Consider the following 20312-nt stretch of genomic DNA (forward strand, 5'->3'; position numbering starts at 1 on the left):
TCTCAAAGGCAGCCGGTCTGTCACTTGGCTCCAATCTATAATACAAACAGTGCCTCTGGAGCTGTCATGGGCTGCGCTCCACCAGAGCAGTGGGCTCCTTGCTCTGGGTAGGCGAGCTCTAGTGCTGGCCAGTCTTGGTTGAGCCGTCCGGCTCCTAATGCTTGGGAAATGGGTTTTTACTGGACAGTTTCAAGGTCCTTTCCTAGCATGCACCTGGAATAGGTTTCTTCCATCTCAACTCAGGTATTTACATACAAAAATATTTTGCATAAAACATTGAAAACAGGCCTGTACGTTTACGTGGTGTACATCTGCTCAGACAACATGTTCAAAGCTGTCTGGTATAGTGGGTTCCTAGGGGTTATTCCATTTTAAAAGTCAACTTCAGAGATTTAAGGGGCCCAGACTATGTAATGAACACAATTTACAGACAAAGGGCCAGGAAAATCTGACTTTTATTTCTTAAATACTGTGAAGGAAGAGGGGGGAAATGGTCCCCTGATGAGGGAGGGGCAGAGAGCTAGGGGTCCTCGGCAAAGGCCCGGTGGGCACTAGGGAAGCGCTGGGGGTTATAGTTGGGATCTTCCTGCAGTCGCTTCTGTATGTCAGCCCGGAGCTAGAAAGAGAACAAGCAGGTTGGAGGCGCTGGCCAAGGCCCTGGGATCCCAACAGACACGCAAGGCCATCCCTCAAGAGCTAACACTTCCCCACCAGCTACAGTGTCAGCAGCCCAGTAAGGCATCACTGAGCCTTCCCAGATGCCACTAGGGAGAAAGACCTTAAAAACATCACGTGGTAGCCGCAGACTGACCAGTTCATCTCTGAAGGGATGTGGGGAAGAGGGACCCTAGCCCAACCCCTCCCACTAGACCATCCCTATTCTGCTTCAAGGTGGGGGCACCTGCTGCCTGTAGCTCTCCTGAACCTCTGGTGCCTCCAGGTCCCGGCTCAGGCTCTCAGGGCTCGTCAGGGGCCGAGCTCCGGCTGCCTTAGCTGCCCGGCTCACGGCCTCTGAGAGAAGCAGCTGGGGGCCCTCACCCTGCATCGTCTGGGGGGCGGGGTTGGGAGGGAAAAGAGGATCAGCGTCAGATCCAGTGCCACCACCCAGCTCACCCTTTCCATTGAGTCCACCAATATCCACACCGGGAGAGAGGGGAAATAGTCCCATGTGTTTTAACAGCAGAAGTGCTGACTTAATATTGTTTGGCTCTGGCCAAAAACAGCATTTGAATGTGTTGGACTCGCTCTTCAAAGCGCTCTGGTCCATAAGAGGAAACCCACGGTAAGTCAGGGATTAGGGAGCTTCGGGTGATGGGGCTGCTGGCAAAAAGACGGGTGGGTCAGCCATGAGCAAGTCTTGAGTCCCACAAAGGTTTCCTCGTCAATTAAATGAGGGGGCTAAACTAGAACTCCCTCCTTCCAGCTCAGTCTGATTCTAAGCATGACGGGAATTTGGATCTAGAGGGATCCTCAGGGAAGAGGCAAACCCACCTTGCGTCTCTTGGCAGGCATACCACTGAGGTAGGCATCACTCAGGGGAGGCTGGGGTTTCACCTTCCGCTGGCTCTGAATGTCCTGCTGGATGATAGGCACCCACTCCTGGGGAAGAGAAAGATCAGGAAGCCACTGCCACAACTTCCAGCTGCCTCTGCCCCGATCACCTGACACTCACTGGGGGGACTGCAGCTGCCCAAGGTTCTGTCTCAGCTGAAGCTCCATCCTGTTCCTCTTGAGAGCCCCCTTCAGGGGCAGGAGGTGGGCCTCGGGACATCGCCTCTTCTGCTGTTGTTCCCGGGGCTGGGGAAGCATTCTCCCGCTGCAGGCCAGAGAGCAGGAGGAGTCAGAGTTCTCAACCCCCAGACCCTGCCCCGTCCCTCCACTCAGTCACCTGGTCCCTCAACCTCGCTCTGGTACCTGAGGCTCAGGGGAAGTTCTCTCTGATCCCTGAACTTCCATTGGCTCCTCAGAAAGTGGCTGTGAAATTGGACAGGAGAACACAGAAAACCCTCTTAAGTCTCTCCAGCTCTCTGCAGTCCCCGGTCCCACAGCCAACACCAGGGCCTTTACCTGTGGGGGGTCACCGATCCTGCGGACGTATCTGAGAATGGCGTCTGGGCCCACAGGCATGTGCTCCAGCACCACCTGAAGCCTCAGTCCCATCATAGTGGTCAGCCAGCTCACCAGGGACGGGTTCACCCCGCGAGACATGCGACGCTGAGGGGCAGAAAGCAGACTCAAACACAAAACCTCAACCAGCTTTTGAAAGGTATCAAAGGGTAAAGCAAGGCAGTTTGGATAAGAAAAAGGAAACTGCAGGATCCCAGAGAATGGAAACCTGAGGGAACAAAAGGCTGGGGGATCTGGGCGGGGTGGTGCTCACAATTCGGCCATTGATGACAGCAGCTAGCTCCATCTGCTGTCCCCCTAAGCAGTGCAGGTTCAGAGCCAGGCACTCAAACAGGCCCTGGTTACACAGCTCCAGCAAACGGGCCCCAAATCCACTGTCTGTGGGCAAGACAAGGAGGGAGTGCTGGCTCTGCAGCCCTGCACCCCACTACACCATGCTCCCCCGACCTAGCGGGCCTGACCTGTGCAGTGCAGAACGTGAGCTGCAATGCTATTGAACTGCTCCTGCAGAAATTCCAGATTCGTCCGGATGATGTCTACACCTGGCTGAACTTGCACCAAAGACTGAGAGACAAAACAGAGAACCAAAAATGAGGAGCCCCAGACACTGGGAGCCGAGGAGGAACAGAAGCTATCCTGTCAGACTCCAGAGAGGACGGGATAGGGAAGGGTCACTCACAAAACTCTCCCGAACATATTCCTCCAGCCCCGTGATCAGTGTGTGGGTGGCCATCTATTGGGGGGATGGGAGGGAGACACATACAGCACAAGTTTAGATTCAATTCTCAGTTCTCAAAGCACTTCCTCCTCCACCCCCAAGACCAGGACTGCTTGGGCTGGGATAGTCCCAGTTTAGGTGACAGACATTCTGAGTCAGGAATTAGGTTCTGAAGGTGAGGAGGAGGAGAGCTCTGGGACCCAGGCCTTCACTTACCCGGATGTTACCAGGTGTGGGCTCCTGGCCACCCAGGTAGTGCTGGTGAAAGAAGGATCGCAACTGGGGCTGGAGCCGCTGCAGTGGCTGGAAATGCCCGTGGAGAAGCATCACTACATCCACCATGGAGAAATTCTGGCACAGAAGAGAGAGCAGGGCCCCAAAGAAACCTATGGACAGGGGCAGAAGTTAGCAAAGTCTTTATCACCTGACCTACCCACCACCCCAGCCCATCCCCCTCATCCCACCTTAGCAATACCCCTCAACACAGGTCATCTACCTTCCCCCAGCTGCCCTTTCCTGGAGACCAAGGCAGCCCGCGGCCCCATGCTCACCAAGAGCCCCATCAGCCCCAGGCTCAAAGATGTTGCTGGACCCACTGAGGCGCTGAATGAAAGCGGCGATGCTTTCACTGCTGCCGGCCCGAGCGCCGAGGGAGCCCAGCAGGGAGCTCAGCACTCCCTGCACCACCGAGGTGAAGAACTCCGGGGACAGGCTCTCAGGACCCAGGCCTCCAGGACTCCCGGCACCACCAGAAGGGGACCCTGGTGGGGGCATGGCCTGCTGCTCTGGGGCCAGAGGTGGAGGTGGGGGGGGTGGAGGGGGCGGAGGGGCCGTCTGTGTTGCCTGACAAAAAGATATAAAGAAGATAAGGTGAGGATGGGCATAAGGACATCAAATGGCATCAAGAGGGTACGAACCAGAGAGGTTTGGAAAATGGGGAGCTCCACTCTATTCGACTCCTTACAGCAGAACATGCATGGGCAGTACTGAGCAGCAGAGGGAGGCCGAGCAGCCGCTCTCCCGCTCTGAATGAGTTAGGTCAGAAAGCATTGACACGGCCGAAACCAGTTTGGCTCAGTGGATAGAGCGTCGGCCTGCGTACTGAAAGGTCCCAGGTTCGATTCCGGTGAAGGGCATGTACCTTGGTTGCGCAGGCACATTCCCCAGTAGGGGGTGTACAAGAGGCAGCTGATCGATGATTCTCTCTCATCGATGTTTCTAACTCACTATCCCTCTCTCTCTCTAAGAAATCAATAAAATATATTTAAAAAATAAAATATTTAGCCGGAACCGGTTTGGCTCAGTGGATAGAGCGTCGGCCTGCGGACTGAAGGGTCCTGGGTTCGATTCCGGTCAAGGGCATGTACCTTGGTTGCGGGCACACCGCCCACCAGTAGGGGGTGTGCAAGAGGCAGCTGATCGATGATTCTCATCGATGTTTCTAACTATCCCTCTCTCTTCCTCGCTGTAAAAAATCAATAAAAAATATATTTTAAAAAATTTTTATTTAAAAAAATAAAATAAAATATTTAAAAGAAAGCATTGACACACATGCTCCAAGCCCCGTTTCTTCATCTCCAAAATGGGGGACTCAATGGTTCCGCCGGGCTCCTTCCCAGTGGCGATATAATGGCAACAAGACACCAGTGCCTGGCTGGGCAGAGAGGACAAGCGAAGAAGCAGCCAGCCACTCACCTGCAAGAAGTCAGTCATGCCCTGGAGAAAGGCAGGGACACCAGGCATCGCCACGGTGATGGTGGGAGAAGCCATGCCAGGCCCCCCAGCACCTGGCCCTGCGGGCCCCAGCAGGTTCCCCAGGAGCTGAGAGAACTGTACATCTGTGGCGGAGGGCTGAGGGGGCGGAGGCTGGGTGGGGCCCCCTGGGGCAGGGCCAGCTGTGGTGGCTGTGTTGGTGGTGCCAGCACTGGCTGACGCAGTGGCAGGGGCTGGAGGTGGAGCCATTCCTGGGGTCCCCTGAGCTGTAGGGACCAAAAGCAGCAAGGTGAGATTGAAAAAGAAGCACGACCCCGCAGCACCTCCACTCGCCCTCTAGCAGGAAGGTAGGACAGGCAACTCCGGCGAGAACTGGGAACCACAGGGAGGAGGTCAGGGAGGGAAGCGGGGGAGAACGAGGACTCACCCACAAGGACAGGCTGCATAAGCAGCTGCCCTACAAGGCCGCTCACCATCTGGGCCAAAGAGGCATTGGTACCCAGACCAGCACCCTGCTGAGAGAGAGGGGCTTTTGGCCCTGCCCTTTCCATGCACCACCACAGGCTCCCTCCCCAGGTACCCCTGACAAAACTCTCCCACCCTTACTCACCAGAGTCCCCGAGACTGGGGGCCCCCCAGGATGGGCAGGCCGAGCCTGTGGAGGTGTGGGCCGGGCAATCACCACCCGGGTCGGGGCTGCCGGGAAACCTGGCACCTGCTGTCCTGTGCGTGGCACAGGGGAGAGACCAACAGGGCTGAGGGCCGGGCCCACACTCGCCAGCCAACAACACCCGCCACATGGACCATGGCCCTCCTCCCAGGCCTCCCTTTCCAGGTCATTACCTGTGGCCGCGGAGGCAACAGCTGCCACCATGGCCTGATGAGTGATCTGGTGGGCGACGGCGTGCATGAACTCAGGGGGCAGGGAGGGCAGCTGGATGAGGGTGGAGCCTGGGGGGCGGGTCTGATGTAACCTTGAACCTGGACCCCTTCAACCCACCCAATTGGCCCTACCCCTTCTCTACCCAGAATTCAACCTGCTCTGAAGCCCTCACTCTTACCCAGGGTCTGGCCATGACCAGAGGGTCCCAAGGGTCCAGTGGGAGCACTCGGAACTCCACCATGTTGTGTGCCAGAATCTGAAAAGGAAGACAGTGAGTGGTCCTAAGACAAGTGGGGCCAAGGCCTGACTGTATCCTCGTGAGATGGGAGTCCTTCAGGCCCCCAATCCCTACCTAGAATACCTTCCTGCCTTTCCCACCATCGAGATGGGGAGGGGGAGGAGGTGCTCCCTTCTCCATGTAAACAGATTTCCAAAGACAAGCAGTCCTTGCTCCTCCACGCCCCCCCACACACACATACACACACACACACGCCTGCTCTGACCCCTCTGCTACCAGCAGCAGCCCTGGCCTCCCCTTCCTCACCTGAGCACCAACCCTAACTCACCTTGAATGTTCATGTGCATCATGACTACGGGCTCCACGCTCTGGTGGGAAATCCGGATGACCCTCGGGTGGCTGGTGGTTGGGGGAGGAGCCGGCCCTGGGGGAGGCGCCCCCTCAGTTGACTCGACAGTGGCAGAAGAGGGAGCCAGGGGCGAGGCCTGCCCTGGACCAGGGGGGGATGTCTCTGCCCCGGGAGTCGGGGGGGGCCGAGTCCCATTCCCAGTCATGGTCACAGTGGTCCCCACGTTGATCTGGAGCAGACAGACAAGTGGTACAGAAGTGAGGAAAACACAAGATGCTAACTCAGAGCACCACCCCATGACGTATTTCTAAAATCTCCCTATCCTTCGTTATCTGTATTCTAAGCCTCCTCTCCTCCTAACCTGCAAGTCCAATAGCTATCCTGGGTCATCCCACCTACAGCTCTCCATTCTCCCTCGGGCCAGCCGGCCACCCACCTGGATGGGGATGGCTGCCTGCTGGAGCACCATGGGGGTGGTGTAGTGAGACATAGGCCGGACCACATGCAGGTGCCGAGGGGGTGCACAGGCCAGATTGCAGCGCAGGTCGGACAGTGCCACAAAGGTGTTGCCCAGCAGCCGCAGGCTCTCCCCCACCAGGTTGATCAAGCGCTGGTCTTCCTCCCGGCCCTCTTGCTGTAGCCCAGGCCAAAGGCAAGGGGGAAAGAAACACACAAAAGGCAGAAAACATCAGGCTGGAATCCACCTGACTAACCAAAGCAACACCTGAGAATATCACACCCTCTAAACCACGTGTCAAACACAAGGCCCGCGGGCCAAATCCAGCCCGCCAGACCTTGCAATGTGGCCCGCACCGCGCTGTCATCACTGCACTCCGCTGTCAGTTTATGACATTGTCAGTTTATGACTGTTCAGTAAACCATTCGGCCCACGATTTAGGCTGGATTTTAGATTTTGGCCCCTTCTCTGATTGAGTTCGACACCCCTACTCTAAACCTTTAGGTGTAGCCTTGGAAGCTTCGGGGGACCAAATCTTTGGAAAATCTATTGAATACACACACTTTTCTATTTAAACTGACCTTAGAGTGAATCAATGTCATCATCTACTAATCTCCCTTACTTTATAAACTGGCTAGCCCTAGCCGGTTTGGCTCAGTGGATAGAGCGTCAGCCTGTGGACCAAAGGGGTTCAATTCTGGTCAAGGGCACATACATTGCTTACAGGCTCCTCCCCAGCCTGGGACCTGGTCGGGGCTTATGCAGGAGGCAACCAATTGATGTGTTTCTCTCACATCAATATTTCTTTGTCTTTCCCTCTCTCTAAAAATCAATGGAAATATAGCCTCGGGCCCTGGCCAGTTTGGCTCAATAGATGGAGCATCAGCGTTCAGACAGAAGGGTCCCAAGTTCAATTCCAGTCAAGGGCACATTCCCGGGTTGTGGCTCGATCCCAAGTGGGGGGGGTGGAGGTGTGTGTGTGTGCGGGAGGAAGCCAATTGGTGGTTCTCTCTCATCATTGATGTTTCTGTCTCTCTCTCCCTCTCCCTTCCTCTCTGAAGTCAATAATGTGTGTGCGTATATATATGTAGAAAACTAAAACTAAATAAGTAAATAAAACAATTCAGGGGACAGAGAGTGGGTGCTGCAAAGTCGATCACCTATCCTGGAAGCGAGGGGAAGATCACTCACTCACAAACCCAGGGAGAAATCATCATCTTGCAGACGATGTCTTTGTGGGGAGAGGGGGGAACGGGGTGAGGGGCGGGCGGGCTCACGTTGTTGTTGTAGTCCGTGCTGGCAGCGGCACCCAGAACCTCATAGTAGCGCTGCAGGAAGGGATGAAGGCGGCTCTCAAGTCGCTGGAGCTCCTGGAGCACCTCGATGTACTCCGCAGGGGAAGGATGGCTGTGGGCAACCCCAAGAGGCAGTGAGCCAAGGCTCTCCTCAGCTTCCCATCTCGCAGTTGACAGGGACCACATCTGCTGTCTCCCTGGCCGCCCAGAACCCTGGCCCAATCCCTTCCTGGACTAGCAGAGCCAGTTCTTTATCCCCACCCATGGGAAGATGGGGAGAGGAAGGTAAACTGCTCAGGCTGCACCTACAAGGGCAAGATGCTGACTCTGTTAAGAGATGGGGCCTCTGTGAACTCAGGGGAGAATCTTGTCAGGGAGCAGCATTTGGTTTTCCTTGCCCCGGGGAGAACAGTGCAGCTCAGTTGCCCAGTCCTAACTTCCTTTACCTACTCCAGAGCCCCTCCTTGACCACAACCACCTCCACATAAGACCTCCAAGAAATCCCTCCTTCCCAATCACACCTGTGTGCCTCATCCTCCACGCAGGATCCCAAACCCCTCCCAAAGAGCCCCATCTCTCACTTGGGTGCATTTGTCTCTGGGACAGGTGTTGGGCCCGCTGGGGCTGGGCCAGGAGTCAGCTCTGGGCTCTGGGCTGGGGCACGCTCCTCCACTTCTGCCTCCATGGGCTCCCGAGAAGGCGCTTCGCTTTCACCCGGATCTGATGGCTGAGAACTCAAGGCTCCTGGTTCCTGGGCCACAGTCTGTGTCTGTGCAGGCGGCTGACTGGGCTGTGCTTGGGGGCCCCCTCGACACTAAAGTGGGGGAGAGTTAGGATGAGCCTGCTGCAGAGGACTGCTAGGTCTAAGGAGCATAAGTGGACCAAGTGCTCTGGAGGCAAGGCTTTGCATCTGTATGTCAGACTCCCTAGCAACCACTATAAGACTGACAAGTCGCCGAAACTGGTTTGGCTCAATGGATAGAGCGTCGGCTTGGGACTGAAAGGTCCCGGGTTCGATTCCGGTCAAGGGCATGTACCTTGGTTGCGGGGATATCCCCAGTGGGCAGTGTGCAGGAGGCAGCTGATCGATGACTCTCTCTCATCGATGTTTCTAACTCTCTATCTCTCTCCCTTCCTCTCTGTACAAAATCAATAAAATATATTAAAAAAAAAAAAAAAAAAAAGACTGACAAGTCAAAGGCTTAATAAATACCTAAAATTCTTGCAAATGAATTACTAACAAAAAGTAGATATTATGGTTTTCTAATCTTCAGAAGAAGAGAAAAAGCCATAGGTTGCAGACAGAGCACAAACTAATGAAATTTGGACATTTCAATATCAAATATCACAATTAAGAAATTAAAGGCCCTCCCTTGGCCGATGTGGCTCAGTTGGCTGAGCATCAACCCACACACCGAGTTCCCCAGTTGATTCCTGGGCTGCAGGCTCAATCCCCAGTAGGGGGCATTCAGGAGGCAGCCGACTGATGGTTCTCTCTCATTGATGTTTCTCTCCCTCACCTTTCCCTTCCCCTGTCACTTTAAAGTCAACAAAAACATATTTTCAAAAAAATGTAATTAAAGGCCCTCGCCAGATAGTTCAGTTGGTTAGAGAAACCTTCCGATACATCAAGGTTGGGGGTTCAATCCCCAGTCAGGGTACATATTAGAATCAAACAACAAATGTATAAAAGAGTGGACCAACAAAATGATGTTTCGCTCTCTCTCCCTTTTCCTCTCTCTAAAATCAATAAATAAAAGTTTAAAAAAGTTATAAAGTATAAAATCCTTTTTTAATTGAAAAAAAAAAATGACATGAGAGTTATCTGACAAGTGTAAAACAAACTTCCCAGACACCAGTCACCAAGAGGATTGGCAGGGACAAGAGAGCCTCATAGATCATTTTTTTCGCCCAAAGAATGAAGAATGCAGAGAACAGATCAGATTAGAAAGGAAGCGGCCAAAAACAAAAAAAAGGGGGAAAAAAAACCAATGAAAGGAACCAGCTAGTCATGCTTTCACTCCCAGGCTGAGACAAGGGGTAGGGAGGACAGGGAGAGAGTGACAGGCCACTTACCTCCATCCGGGATAGCAAGGTCTGAATATCCCTGATCATGTGCTGAGCCATCACCAGTCGTACCCGAGGTTCACTCTATGATGAGGGAGAGTTAGGGCAAGTTTGAGAGAAAGCCATGGGCTCCAGAGCCTACTGAAACAGGTCCCAGCATCTCCTCAGCCAAGTCCAATCCCACCTCATGGCCTCCTTCTCCCAGATCCCCTTCCCTGACCCTCCCAGGCCCCTGATACCTGAACTGGGGCCTGCTCCATGTTGATGTGAACATCCACAGCAGAGCCGTCACTCTGGGGAAAGGGTAAGGGAAGTTGCTCTGGGAGAAGCCAAATACTAAGGCCCCCACATTTCCAATTCATTCTCTGGAGACCCATCCTTTTCTCACGTCTGAGGCCGTTAGTAGACCACAGGGCCCTCCAAACCCAATCTAAATACCGAGCTCTTGGCTGCTACCACAACCTAAACTATCCTTCACCACAAAAACCACCCCAGGTGGAACACAAGCTTACAGGAAGATTGAAGGTTCCAACCATGACATAGCTGTTGGCATTCCGGTCATGAACAGCGGCCCCAGGCCCCCGAGTACCAAGTGGGGGTCCCCCACCATGGGTGGCTGAGGCAGACCCTGTCCCAGAAGATGCCCCAGAAGGGAGTTGAGTCTGAGGGGGTGCGCGTTCTACCAGGTGGATAACCTTGCCCCCAACATCTGCAAAATAAATAAATAAATAAATAAATAAAGAAAAGAAAATAAAATAAAAATCTATCAGGTTTCAGCTCATCCCTCTGCACTGCCTCCGAACTGCTTCCCCAGCCCCTTACTGTATTCCTGGAGCTTCTTATCATCCTGAAGAACTCGTCCCTGATAGATGAGCCGTTGTTTCTCAGAGGGGATGCTGACAGAGGCAGCAATGTGCTCCTTAAATTCCTTTACATTCATCTGCAAGAAGGGACAGAGGTGTCAGGGAATGGAGGAAAAGGAAGGACAGCTGACTTGGAGGGGTGAGGGGTAAAAACCACCTCATTATAAAATCACTACCTGTTTCTCATAAGATAATTATGTGCAAAACCCCAAACTAAGACAACTCCCTGTCAAAATACTAACAATAAGCTATATCTTCTAGGCCTAGGAGAAAATTACATGGCTGAGAAACAGAAAAGCCAACTGATAATCTGTTCACTCCTCTGCCTGGCCCACAAGGGAATGTGTGTCTAAAGATATGACTCCTCAAACACAAAATGATACAACTTTATCTCAAAGATAAAAGTGACGACAAAGAAGATGGGGTGGACAATCAGGTTAAGGAAAGAAGACTCAACCAAGAAGAACAAGAGAAGAGAGCAAAAAGAAAACTATTTTTCCTAACCAGACAACTTACTCTTGGGAAGATTAGGTTTACACACATCTAATCACAAAAGCCTGTATAGTTTTCTGAAATACATATAATGTCATGTTTTAAAAACCATGGGTCAACCCCTCACAATTTTGTTTCCCAGTATTACAGGAGCAATGACACTGATAGTTGTGCTAATGCTGTTAAACTCAAATGATTAAAATTATACCACACATGTTAGTATCTCCATTCAACACTCTATTAGGCCTCTACCTGCATTATGGGCTCTGATTTATCACCTTTAAAAGCACAGTATAATTCTAACCAATTTTGTGCTTTTAAGACACACTTGCATTGGGGGTCTGTGTATTCTATTTTCCTTCCCAAAGGCAGGAGCCATGTCTATCCCTTTGAGTGGCAGTTCACTCATGATGATGGCATACAGATTCCTCCTTCCTCCATATTCCCCTCTGCATGGAGTTCTATTGTGGAGGAAGGCAGAACAAAACCTAGCTCATAGAAACCATAACTCCTAACTCAACAAAACACATTAAAAAATGTTGTCTAGAACATGAACAAAGAAATCAATGGAAGAAAAGTTGAGGATCAGAAAATCAGGTTGTTCTCTCAGATTAAAGGGCCTAGAGGAGGAAAAGTTAATGGACATCTTCCAGAAGTACTGGGGTCTCACCTGGGACCCCACAATAAAGGTCCGGGTCTGAGAGTCCAGGGTCTTCACCAGCACCTCCAGGTTGTCAGGCTCCTCCATGGTGGTACTGGTGCTATTGCTGGGCTCCATGGCCTACAGCTCTCTAAGAAAAAAACAGAGAGAGGCCCACTGCCGCCTAGAGCTGATTTTATATACCCAGAAGCCTCCCCGGCCCGAGTCTCCGCCCCAATGCCTAAAGAGTTTCTCCCACACTAGCGCGCGCACACACACACACACACACACACACACACACACACCATCCCCCTTCTGATTCCGGGGCACAGGGAGAGAAATGCAACGGCAAAGGAAGCTGGAGGATGGGAGGACGGGAGGTGGGAGGGGCCCCACGATGCCAATCCCAAGAGTGGGCCTCACAGGCTAGGGAGCAGGAAAGGAAGGAAGCAAGAATTCCAGTGTCATCACCGGTTGCGATGGGCCCCAGATACGCTGGGACAACGCGAGAAGAGCGGGGTGGGGGGTCGCATTACACTGCGAAGAAAGTGGTTTCGCGCACGCGCACCACGCCCACTGAGCCCACCTAACTCACGAGACCCAAAATGAGGGGACACTCACGGGGGGCCAGACCGGTTAGCTGACTGCCCCCCTCTTCTGCCTTCTTTCGGAGTTCCAGCAGAGCGTCGCAAACACACATCAAATACACATACCACCCCGCGGGTCCACCCCCGACTTCCCCACGGTGCCGTCACTTCCGGTCACCTCCAACCTGCCACCGACGGCCACTTCCGTTTCCCCGATAATATTTGGAGATCGCGAGGCGGAACTTCCGGCTCTCCTCAAGTCCCCAAGCTTCACTTTCGTGGGGCACGACAAGGAAGTCCACGGCCCCAAACAGTGAGTTCCTGAGGGCGAGACGGGCCGGGGCCCGGCCTAGATGGGAGGGAGCCGAGCAACCCGAGGAGCCGCCGCCGCCGCCGTCGCCCGGGGGACCGTACTGCGTCTGCGTGCGTCGCATTACGCATGCGTACGCACAGGCACCGCCCCACCTTCGCTAGCGCCGTTCCTAGCTTCCCTGCGCGCGCAGGAGCTTTCGGAGATTGAGGTGGCCACTGTAAATGCCTGAAAAGAATTACCAGAGGAGACTCGAGGACCGCCTCGAGAAGCTTTGGACGGTTATATAGGTCCTGGAGTTTGGGGACTAAAGATTGTGCCTCGTTCATCTGTGTTAAGGTCGTGGCCGGCAGAGACTTTGATGCGGCACTGTCCTGGCCACCTAAAATCCCGCCCGCGCCGCGGCGCTCCTGCGGCGGCCCGGAAGGCTCCGAGCCGGGCGGTTGGGCTGGCTCGCGAACCGTCTTCCGTGCGGTCGTGTCGTTGGGCCTAATTTCGGTTCTGTCCAGTGGACGGTTTACGGAGCGCGGGTGCCATGTTTCTCTTCGGCGGTGCGCGGCCGAGGGAACTCGCTATTTCTCAGAAGCTAAGGGTTTACTACCTCTCGGGACTTTTGTCCCCCAACAATGGGCCTCCGACGTTGGGAGTTGAGAGCAAACGAAGTTCGACCGGACCGAAACGCGAGATTCCGGCCGTGGGGGATTGAAGGGGCCGCCACAGGGTTTCTGCAGGCCGAGGTCCGGGGGATACTGCCCCGCCGCCTTCGCCCCGGCCCTCTGCCGGCCCGGCCCAGCCCTTCTGGGGTTCTCGGTTTGTACCCAGGTCCGATTACTGTTCCAGTTCAGGGTTCTACGTACTGTCCCATTTATAAGTCATTCAGCAGGAGATGGCTATTACATCCCCTTTATAAAGTGAGTACAACTAGGGAACTGACAGATCCAGGCCTCCCAGACTCCTCTGGGTCAAGCACTTCTTTACTGCCCCAGTACATTTTTTAGTGTTTTTTTTTTTTAATAAATGTCAAACATGCCGAAACCGGTTTTGCTCAGTGGATAGAGCGTTGGCCTGCGGACTGAAAGGTCCCAGGTTCGATTCTGGTCTAACGGCATTGGTTGCGGGCATATCCCCAGTGGGGGGGTGCAGTATGCAGGAGGCAGCTGTTCGATGTGATGTTACTCTCTCATCAATGTTTCTAACTCTCTAACCCTCTCTCTTCCTCTCTGTAAAAAATCAATAAAATATATATATATATATATATATATATATATATATATATATATATATAAAAAAGTCAAACATTACCCCAAAAGAAAATAGTATGCTGAACTCTCCAAATACCCGAAATCTTAAGGCTCACCTCTCAGGACAAACCTCTCCCCCCACCCCCCCCAGTCTGTAAGTTATAATTAAGAAAGTCCCACATTTCATTGCATTAACTGCTCCACCCTCTTAGTACTACCGTGTTTCCCCGAAAATAAGACATCCTCTGAAAATAAGACCTACTTACAGGTTTCCTTCTGAGTGAAATATAAAGCATCCCGCCAAAAATTAGGCCCCCCTAGGCTAAACATGAGAGATTTGGTCCACTGATTCTGAAAGAAATGGAGTCACAAGAAATTCACCAGGAAATTAAGGAATTGGATTGTTATGATGATGTTCCAGAAGATGATGTGATTGTCATTGAATAAATGAGTAAATTCTTGATACTGTAGGATTCACAGTTTGTGTGGTTTGTGTTGACAACTACCGTACTACCGTACCGTATACAGGTAATGAATTTCCTTTATTTTCATTTAACAATAAATGTGTACCATATTCTTCTTCATGGAAAAATAAGACATCCCCTGAAAATAAGACCTAGCGCATCTTTGGGAGCAAAAATTAAGACAGTCTTATTTTCGGGGAAACAGGGTATTATTTGGGAATGTATCACCCACCAGAAACTAATAATCACTTTACAAGCATTACTTCAACAAATATTTACTTTGGACTTGCCAGGTATAGGCCTTTGCAAAGGGCTTTATATGCATTATCTCTTAATCCAATGAGATTGATGATTTGCTCATTTTAAAGATGAAAAAACAGGCATAGAAATTGTCTAATTAGAGTTAGGACTTGAACCCACTCTGCCCAACACCTGTGTCCATCTGTCCCCCTTAACCACTAGATCATGTAGTCTCTTATGGTAATAAACATTGGATGAACTGTGTCCATGAGCTTTTCTGAATGGTGTGTATATTATTTCCCTAATTATAAACCAGAGAAAAAGCCACCCATCAGCCATGGCCTGAACCTGGTTCGTACCTGTCCTAAAGCACTTATCAGGTATTACAATGATTTGTTTACACAGCTAGTTTTCCTTAGACTGACTGCTTCAAGGCCAGGGACTATGCCTTATTCATTCTTGTCCCCAGAGCTTAGCCAATTCCTGGCAAACAGCTGGAATTTAAAAAAAAAAACTTGCTAAGTGAATGAATAAACCCACCTCTCCAATGCTGCACAACAGCATAAAGAGCGCTGTCTACCTGCAGGGCTCAGCTCTTCTGATAATCCCCCAGACCCTGGACTGCCACGGTGTGTGGTGGAGTGGCTGCATCTAGAAGAGGGGGAGGAAGGGCCAAACCCTAATCCATGTTTGGAAAACAAGGTTGAAGTTACTCATTAGCAGGTAAAGGGTCAAGGGTCAAGGCAAGGGGGCTGGAAGCAGAGTGGACTGAGCAGCCAGTGGGGGAGAGAATAGTTAAGGCACCAGCCACCCCACGAAGAACATACCAGCTCCCTGTTGCCTGAAGATGTTCCACCAAATCTGGGCAGCTCTGCTTTACCTCTATGGCATTCTCCTTAATTCCATCTACCAGTGCCCTGAGCCCAGTCAACTGACAACTCAGGAAGTGGATGGGAAAGAGGTATGGACTGAGAAGGGGAAGCTTACAGTGGGGGCTCAGAGGCACTTGAGTGGGTGGCCTAGAGTGACCTCACAGCGGAGGAGGGTGTGAATTTTGTGATGATAAAAGCAAGGACAGATAAAAATGTATTAGTACTTTGGCCATCAATGTGGAGACATGATAGAATCTGGGGGTTGGAGGGATACTCGGGTTATTGAGGGCAGGCAAAGAGGGAAAGTCATTTAATGACTCCCTGTCATGGATCCAAGCCCAGTTGGAAAAAGGCAGCCGATACCTCTACACGAAGTCTTGCTGTCCTGACAGGTTGGATGGACCTGCAGTGGGACACACCCTCTTTTGCTCCCCTTGTTGTCTCTCCAGTTCCCAGAGCCCCACCTGGGCCAGTGGCATTTCATCGCAGGGGCAGCTCCCACCAAGGAGGAGTTGGCAACTTTTGACCCTGTGGACAACATCGTCTTCAACATGGCTGCGGGCTCTGCCCCCACGCAGCTCCAGCTTCGTGCTACCATTCGCACGTAAGTGGTGAGGAGGCAGAGGCACCAGTAGGTACAGTCTCTGCCCAAAGGGTGCGTACCTACCCACAAAGAGTTGGGTCCATTGGCATACCCGCTGTTCTTGGCCCACTGAGTCCGACGGTTCTATTAGTTTTCGTCTGGCGAGAGATGGGCCTAACTATCCCTTGGTACCGTGTTTCCCCGAAAATAAGACCTAGCGCAACTTTGGGAGAAAAAATTAATATAAGACACTGTCTTATTTTCGGGGAAACAGGGTATCTTGAAAGCCAAGGTGACCCAGGCGTCAAGAAGGAATAAAGGGCTAAGTAAGGTTGATACTGTGTGCTTGGGTGTCATTCAATCTTCTTCCTTGCCGCCACCCCCTCTGCAGGAAGACCGGGTCCTGCGTGCCCCGGGAATGGATCTACCACCTGGCTGAAGGGAGCACAGACCTCAGCACTGAAGGTTGGCTCTCTCCAGCCCGCCCTCTCCAGGCCCCTGGCTTGCTTGTTTTGCATCTCTATCCTCACACTTCCCACAACCCATCCTGACAGGCCGCCCCGACATGAAGACCCAGCTCTTTTCCAGCTCATGCCCAGGTGGAATCATGCTGAAGGAGACGGGCCAGGGCTACCAGCGCTTCCTGCTCTACAGTGAGTGAGGTGGCAGGCAGGATGGGTTGGAAGGAGACCAGGAGGGCAGGGGAGGCCCTCCCTCTGGGCCCTGGGATACCATCCCAGGCAGGGCTGGGTGCTTCCAGGCCCTCACCAGGGGTGTTGCCAAGTAGAGGCGCTGATGGGCCTGGCCATGCTGTGCCCTTTCAGATCGCTCACCACACCCTCCTGAGAAGTGTGTGGAGGAATTCCAGTCCCTGGCCTCCTGCCTGGACTCCAAGGCCTTCTTACTGACTCCCAGGAAGCAAGGTAAGGGGACAAAGTCCCACAGAAGAGAACTAGGACTCACCAAGTCTGCTGCAGGCTCTGGGTGAAAGGGACTCGAGTGATGTCACCAGAGGGCAGACCAAAGGCTACCAGAGCGGCTGTGTCATAGCACCATTGTGCTCCGGCTGTGATGGCAGCAGAGGAAGCGGAATAGGCTGTGGGCTACTCAAGAGAGGTTTCGGAGCTTGCAGCAGATGAAGGGGCAGTCGGGCACAGGGAAATGGCCTCAGAGGCCCCTTCTTTGACAGGGGAGGGATGAGGGGATGCATTCTCCTCACCCGTTACCAGCAAGCTTGCGTCTCTTCCTGGATTTCCTTCCTTTCCATCCTCTTCTTTTCTCCCTCCTCCCACCAGAAGCCTGCACGCAGTCCGGTGACTGACCTGTGGCTTCCTCTGTGCCCCAGCTGTATGTGGTGGGACTAAGACTGTGGTGGAGAGGAGCCAGAGATGCCCTTCCAAGAGTAATAAAGACCGTTTTTCAGTTCTCATCACGTTGGGGTTTGTCTCCAGACATCAATCCCTCTCCCATTTCAAAACTCCCCTGAACTTCCTACCTCCTAAATCCCTAACTGGGCGGCATCAGGAAGGACCCCGCGTGGCAGTTAACTCACGTGAGTGGTATGCTTAGGACTCGGTGCGACAGTGATTTATTGCTGAGTGAGCAACCCCTGACCCCTGCTTGGGGCTGCAAGCTCCAGCGCTCCCCCACACGGCCTGTGTGGGCCGCCTACCCTGACCCACCCCTGACCCAGTACCACCCAAAGCATCCCCACTCCGACTCCCAGAAACACCCACTTCGCAGGCTCCCTCTTGCCTGTGCGCCCCATCCAGCCCCCAAATCCACCCAGCTAGCAGCCCCATTCTACCCTAGATGTCCCAAGATCCAAGGACCCCTTGGGTCGCCCAACCACCCTCTTAGCCCAGCTGGAGTTCTGCCTGTCCCTGGGGAGCCTTGAAAGGTAGAGGGCCATTTAGTCTTTATTCTCCACCACCACATTAAAAAAATATTTTTTGGCTTTTAAAATGTGAAGATGGAAAAGCAAACTTGAAGGTAGGAGAAATATAAAATCAAAAAGTTAACAACAGCTGGTGAATTCAAAGGCTACGCCCCCACTGTCCATAATCCCAGACACCCTGAACAGCTGTTCCCTCCCGTGGGCGGGCGGGCGGGCACCCTCATACTCCGGGGTTTCTTCCCCATCCCTGAGGTCCCTGTGCTTACAGTCTGGGCCATGCCCCCTACTCTCCTAAAGGCCACACAGTCTTCACCCTGGGGCGGGGGAGGGGCCTGGTCACACCCACTCTGAGGTCATAGCCCCTTTCCTGGGTCTCCCCTCTGCTCCTCACCCTCCCTCCCCAACTTATTACCCTCCCAGTCAGTGGCCTCCTCACCCCCGCGTGGCTCCCGGAGGCTGACAGCCAGCACCAGAGCCTGGAGGAGACCGAAGAGGCAGGCGAAGTGCAGGGGGTGGGCAGTGAGGAGGCTCAGCACGGCATGGAGCCCGTGCAGGGCGGCCAGGAAGCACAGCAGCCCATGCAGCCAGAGGCCCAGAGGCCCGCTCAGGCCCAGCATGTCCAGGGCCGCCCGCAGTGGCCGGGAGCACAGCCCCAGCAGGGCTGAGGCCAGCAGCTCCAGCAAGTGCAGGGTCAGGTTGGTGGAGATCTGCAGACACTCCTCAGGGCCCCCCAGGTACTGCGAGGGAGCCCCTGCTCTCCCACCTTGTGCTCCCCCACCTTGTGCCCCCCGCAGCCAGCCCAGCAGCTTCTGACGCCGGCCGGGCTTCTCCACGGGCGCGTCAGGAGACACTTCAGACCTCCTGGTGCCACCTGAGTCCTCGGGATCCCATCCCAGTTTGGGAATGGCCTCTGCTGCCTCCAGTCTCCCCAACTCTTGAATGCCAGCACCAGTCTTGTCCCCCTTGAGGGAATCCATTCTTTTGCTTCCCAGTTGCTCAACTTGGGGCTCCCTGCTTGGTTGTGAAGCAGCCTCAGAACTACTCCGGGCCCCTGAGTCCTTCCTCTGGGAGGGCCCCACATCGCCCATGGTTTCGGGGGCACTGTCCCAGTCGCTCCCTGAGTTTTCAGGGGAGCTATCCACCCGGCTGGGTTCTGGGGTGGGCGGGTCAGGCCTGGGTTTCCTGCGGCTCCAAGGGCGAGGGAGCCAGCCTCCAAGCCGCCGCAGGAACATGGTTGGAATGTGTAATGAACCCCCAAATCCTGAGGCCGCTTCCTGGCACCGTTGGGGCTCAGCAGCACAGCGATGGGCTTGGTGAGTGCTCTGAATTCAGAAGTACATCCAAAGGCGCTCCCCGCCCCACACACGATTCCAAGTCTCAGGATCCGACCAGGTCTCAGGCGCCCGAGTGTCCTCCCTGTTTCCGGGTTTTCTTCCCAGCAAACAGCACACCAAGTTTCACTCACCGAGGCCGCCCACGGCGCCCCCAAAGCTGGAGAGGCCGTGCTCCATCCAAGAGCGAAGGAAGGTGCTCCGGTGCGGTGCAGGGGTCCTAAGGGAGCTCAGCAGTAGGACGTCTCCCGTGGGCGGGAGGGGCAGGTGTCCCGCGGACCGCGGCCAGCAGCTTCATCCCTTGAATTCCGGGGCTGGCAGCCCACCGCGGCCTCGGAAAGGTCAGGCCACAGCGTCCTCGGAGCCCGCAGTTGTGAGCCAAAGAGCGGGCCTGTCCGGGACCCAGGCGCCCAGGACGATGGGCCGCGGCCTCCCGAAGGCGCAGGAGCCCGGCGGAAGCAGCTGCAAGGACGCGGAGGCCGGGGCGGAGCCGCGGGAGGGAGGGCGTGCGGAGGGCCCGCCCCGCGACGTTTGTGCGCCGCCCGGACGTCAGCGGCCGCAGGGCCCGGCGTTAGCGGTCCCGTTTCCGTCGCCCAGAGGCCGGCGCCAGTGCGGCCCAGAACTCGCCTGCCATTCTAGCCCCCTGCCTCGGGTTCTCCCCCCACGCCCCACAACGCGTTCTTGTGTCCATGACTTCCTGAGAGGCTTTTCCGGAAAAGGAAGCTGAGGAGTCCTGTTCCCTGCTCCAGATTTCATTCCGGGGCTGGCATTGTGAGCTCTCCATTTGCCTGGCACCTGGCATAAGCAGCACAAGGGAAAGGGGAGTATGAGGAGGACAATGTAGAGGAATGGGCGGTTTCCGCCGTCAGGGATTCTCAGGTAGTAAAAAGTTTAGATTTGAGAGGCCAGGGCACTGGTGCCAGTCAGCTAACAGAGTGCAGGCTG

General features: G+C 53.9%; 3 protein-coding genes and 1 long non-coding RNA gene across 34 annotated transcripts in view; 1 reads left to right on the forward strand and 3 right to left on the reverse strand.

Annotated features, from left to right (window-relative positions):
* LOC311626233 overlaps positions 1 to 20312 on the reverse strand; it is a 1185289-nt gene that overhangs the window by 155315 nt on the left and 1009662 nt on the right. The gene's annotated exons all lie outside the window — the stretch shown is intronic.
* Positions 454 to 12871, reverse strand: BAG6 (BAG cochaperone 6). 30 transcript variants are annotated; one of them, XM_084891056.1, is made up of 26 exons: positions 12608 to 12871; positions 11873 to 11993; positions 10670 to 10787; positions 10360 to 10556; positions 10087 to 10140; positions 9857 to 9931; positions 8362 to 8594; positions 7763 to 7892; positions 6465 to 6662; positions 6008 to 6257; positions 5620 to 5697; positions 5402 to 5509; positions 5169 to 5281; positions 4986 to 5070; positions 4541 to 4824; positions 3397 to 3688; positions 3062 to 3231; positions 2807 to 2860; positions 2589 to 2691; positions 2381 to 2505; positions 2068 to 2214; positions 1915 to 1974; positions 1673 to 1816; positions 1492 to 1599; positions 902 to 1048; positions 454 to 616 (listed from the first exon to the last, which is right to left on the reverse strand). In XM_084891056.1, exons 2-26 carry the CDS (start codon positions 11978 to 11980, stop codon positions 521 to 523), a joined length of 3477 nt encoding a protein of 1158 aa, XP_084747182.1. In that variant the 5' UTR covers positions 11981 to 11993; positions 12608 to 12871; the 3' UTR covers positions 454 to 520. The 30 variants fall into 30 exon arrangements, with proteins under 30 accessions (XP_084747182.1, XP_084747166.1, XP_084747177.1 ...); XM_084891040.1 differs by having other exon boundaries at positions 4986 to 5073; positions 12608 to 12849; XM_084891051.1 differs by having other exon boundaries at positions 4986 to 5073; positions 12615 to 12836.
* APOM (apolipoprotein M) lies at positions 12637 to 17568 on the forward strand. 2 transcript variants are annotated; one of them, XM_084891283.1, is made up of 6 exons: positions 12637 to 12742; positions 16006 to 16160; positions 16531 to 16604; positions 16694 to 16792; positions 16964 to 17062; positions 17435 to 17568. In XM_084891283.1, the coding sequence occupies exons 2-6, from the start codon at positions 16108 to 16110 to the stop codon at positions 17458 to 17460; spliced, it is 351 nt and encodes a 116-aa protein (XP_084747409.1). In that variant the 5' UTR covers positions 12637 to 12742; positions 16006 to 16107; the 3' UTR covers positions 17461 to 17568. The 2 variants fall into 2 exon arrangements, with proteins under 2 accessions (XP_084747409.1, XP_084747408.1); XM_084891282.1 differs by lacking the exon at positions 12637 to 12742 and adding an exon at positions 14409 to 15645.
* LOC311626187 (uncharacterized protein C6orf47) lies at positions 18042 to 19877 on the reverse strand. Its single transcript, XM_084891239.1, has one exon. It carries the CDS (start codon positions 19266 to 19268, stop codon positions 18390 to 18392), a length of 879 nt encoding a protein of 292 aa, XP_084747365.1. The 5' UTR covers positions 19269 to 19877; the 3' UTR covers positions 18042 to 18389.

This window comes from Pipistrellus hanaki (genome assembly GCF_964339955.1).
Source record: "Pipistrellus hanaki genome assembly, chromosome: 7".
Taxonomy (NCBI): Eukaryota; Metazoa; Chordata; class Mammalia; order Chiroptera; family Vespertilionidae; genus Pipistrellus; species Pipistrellus hanaki.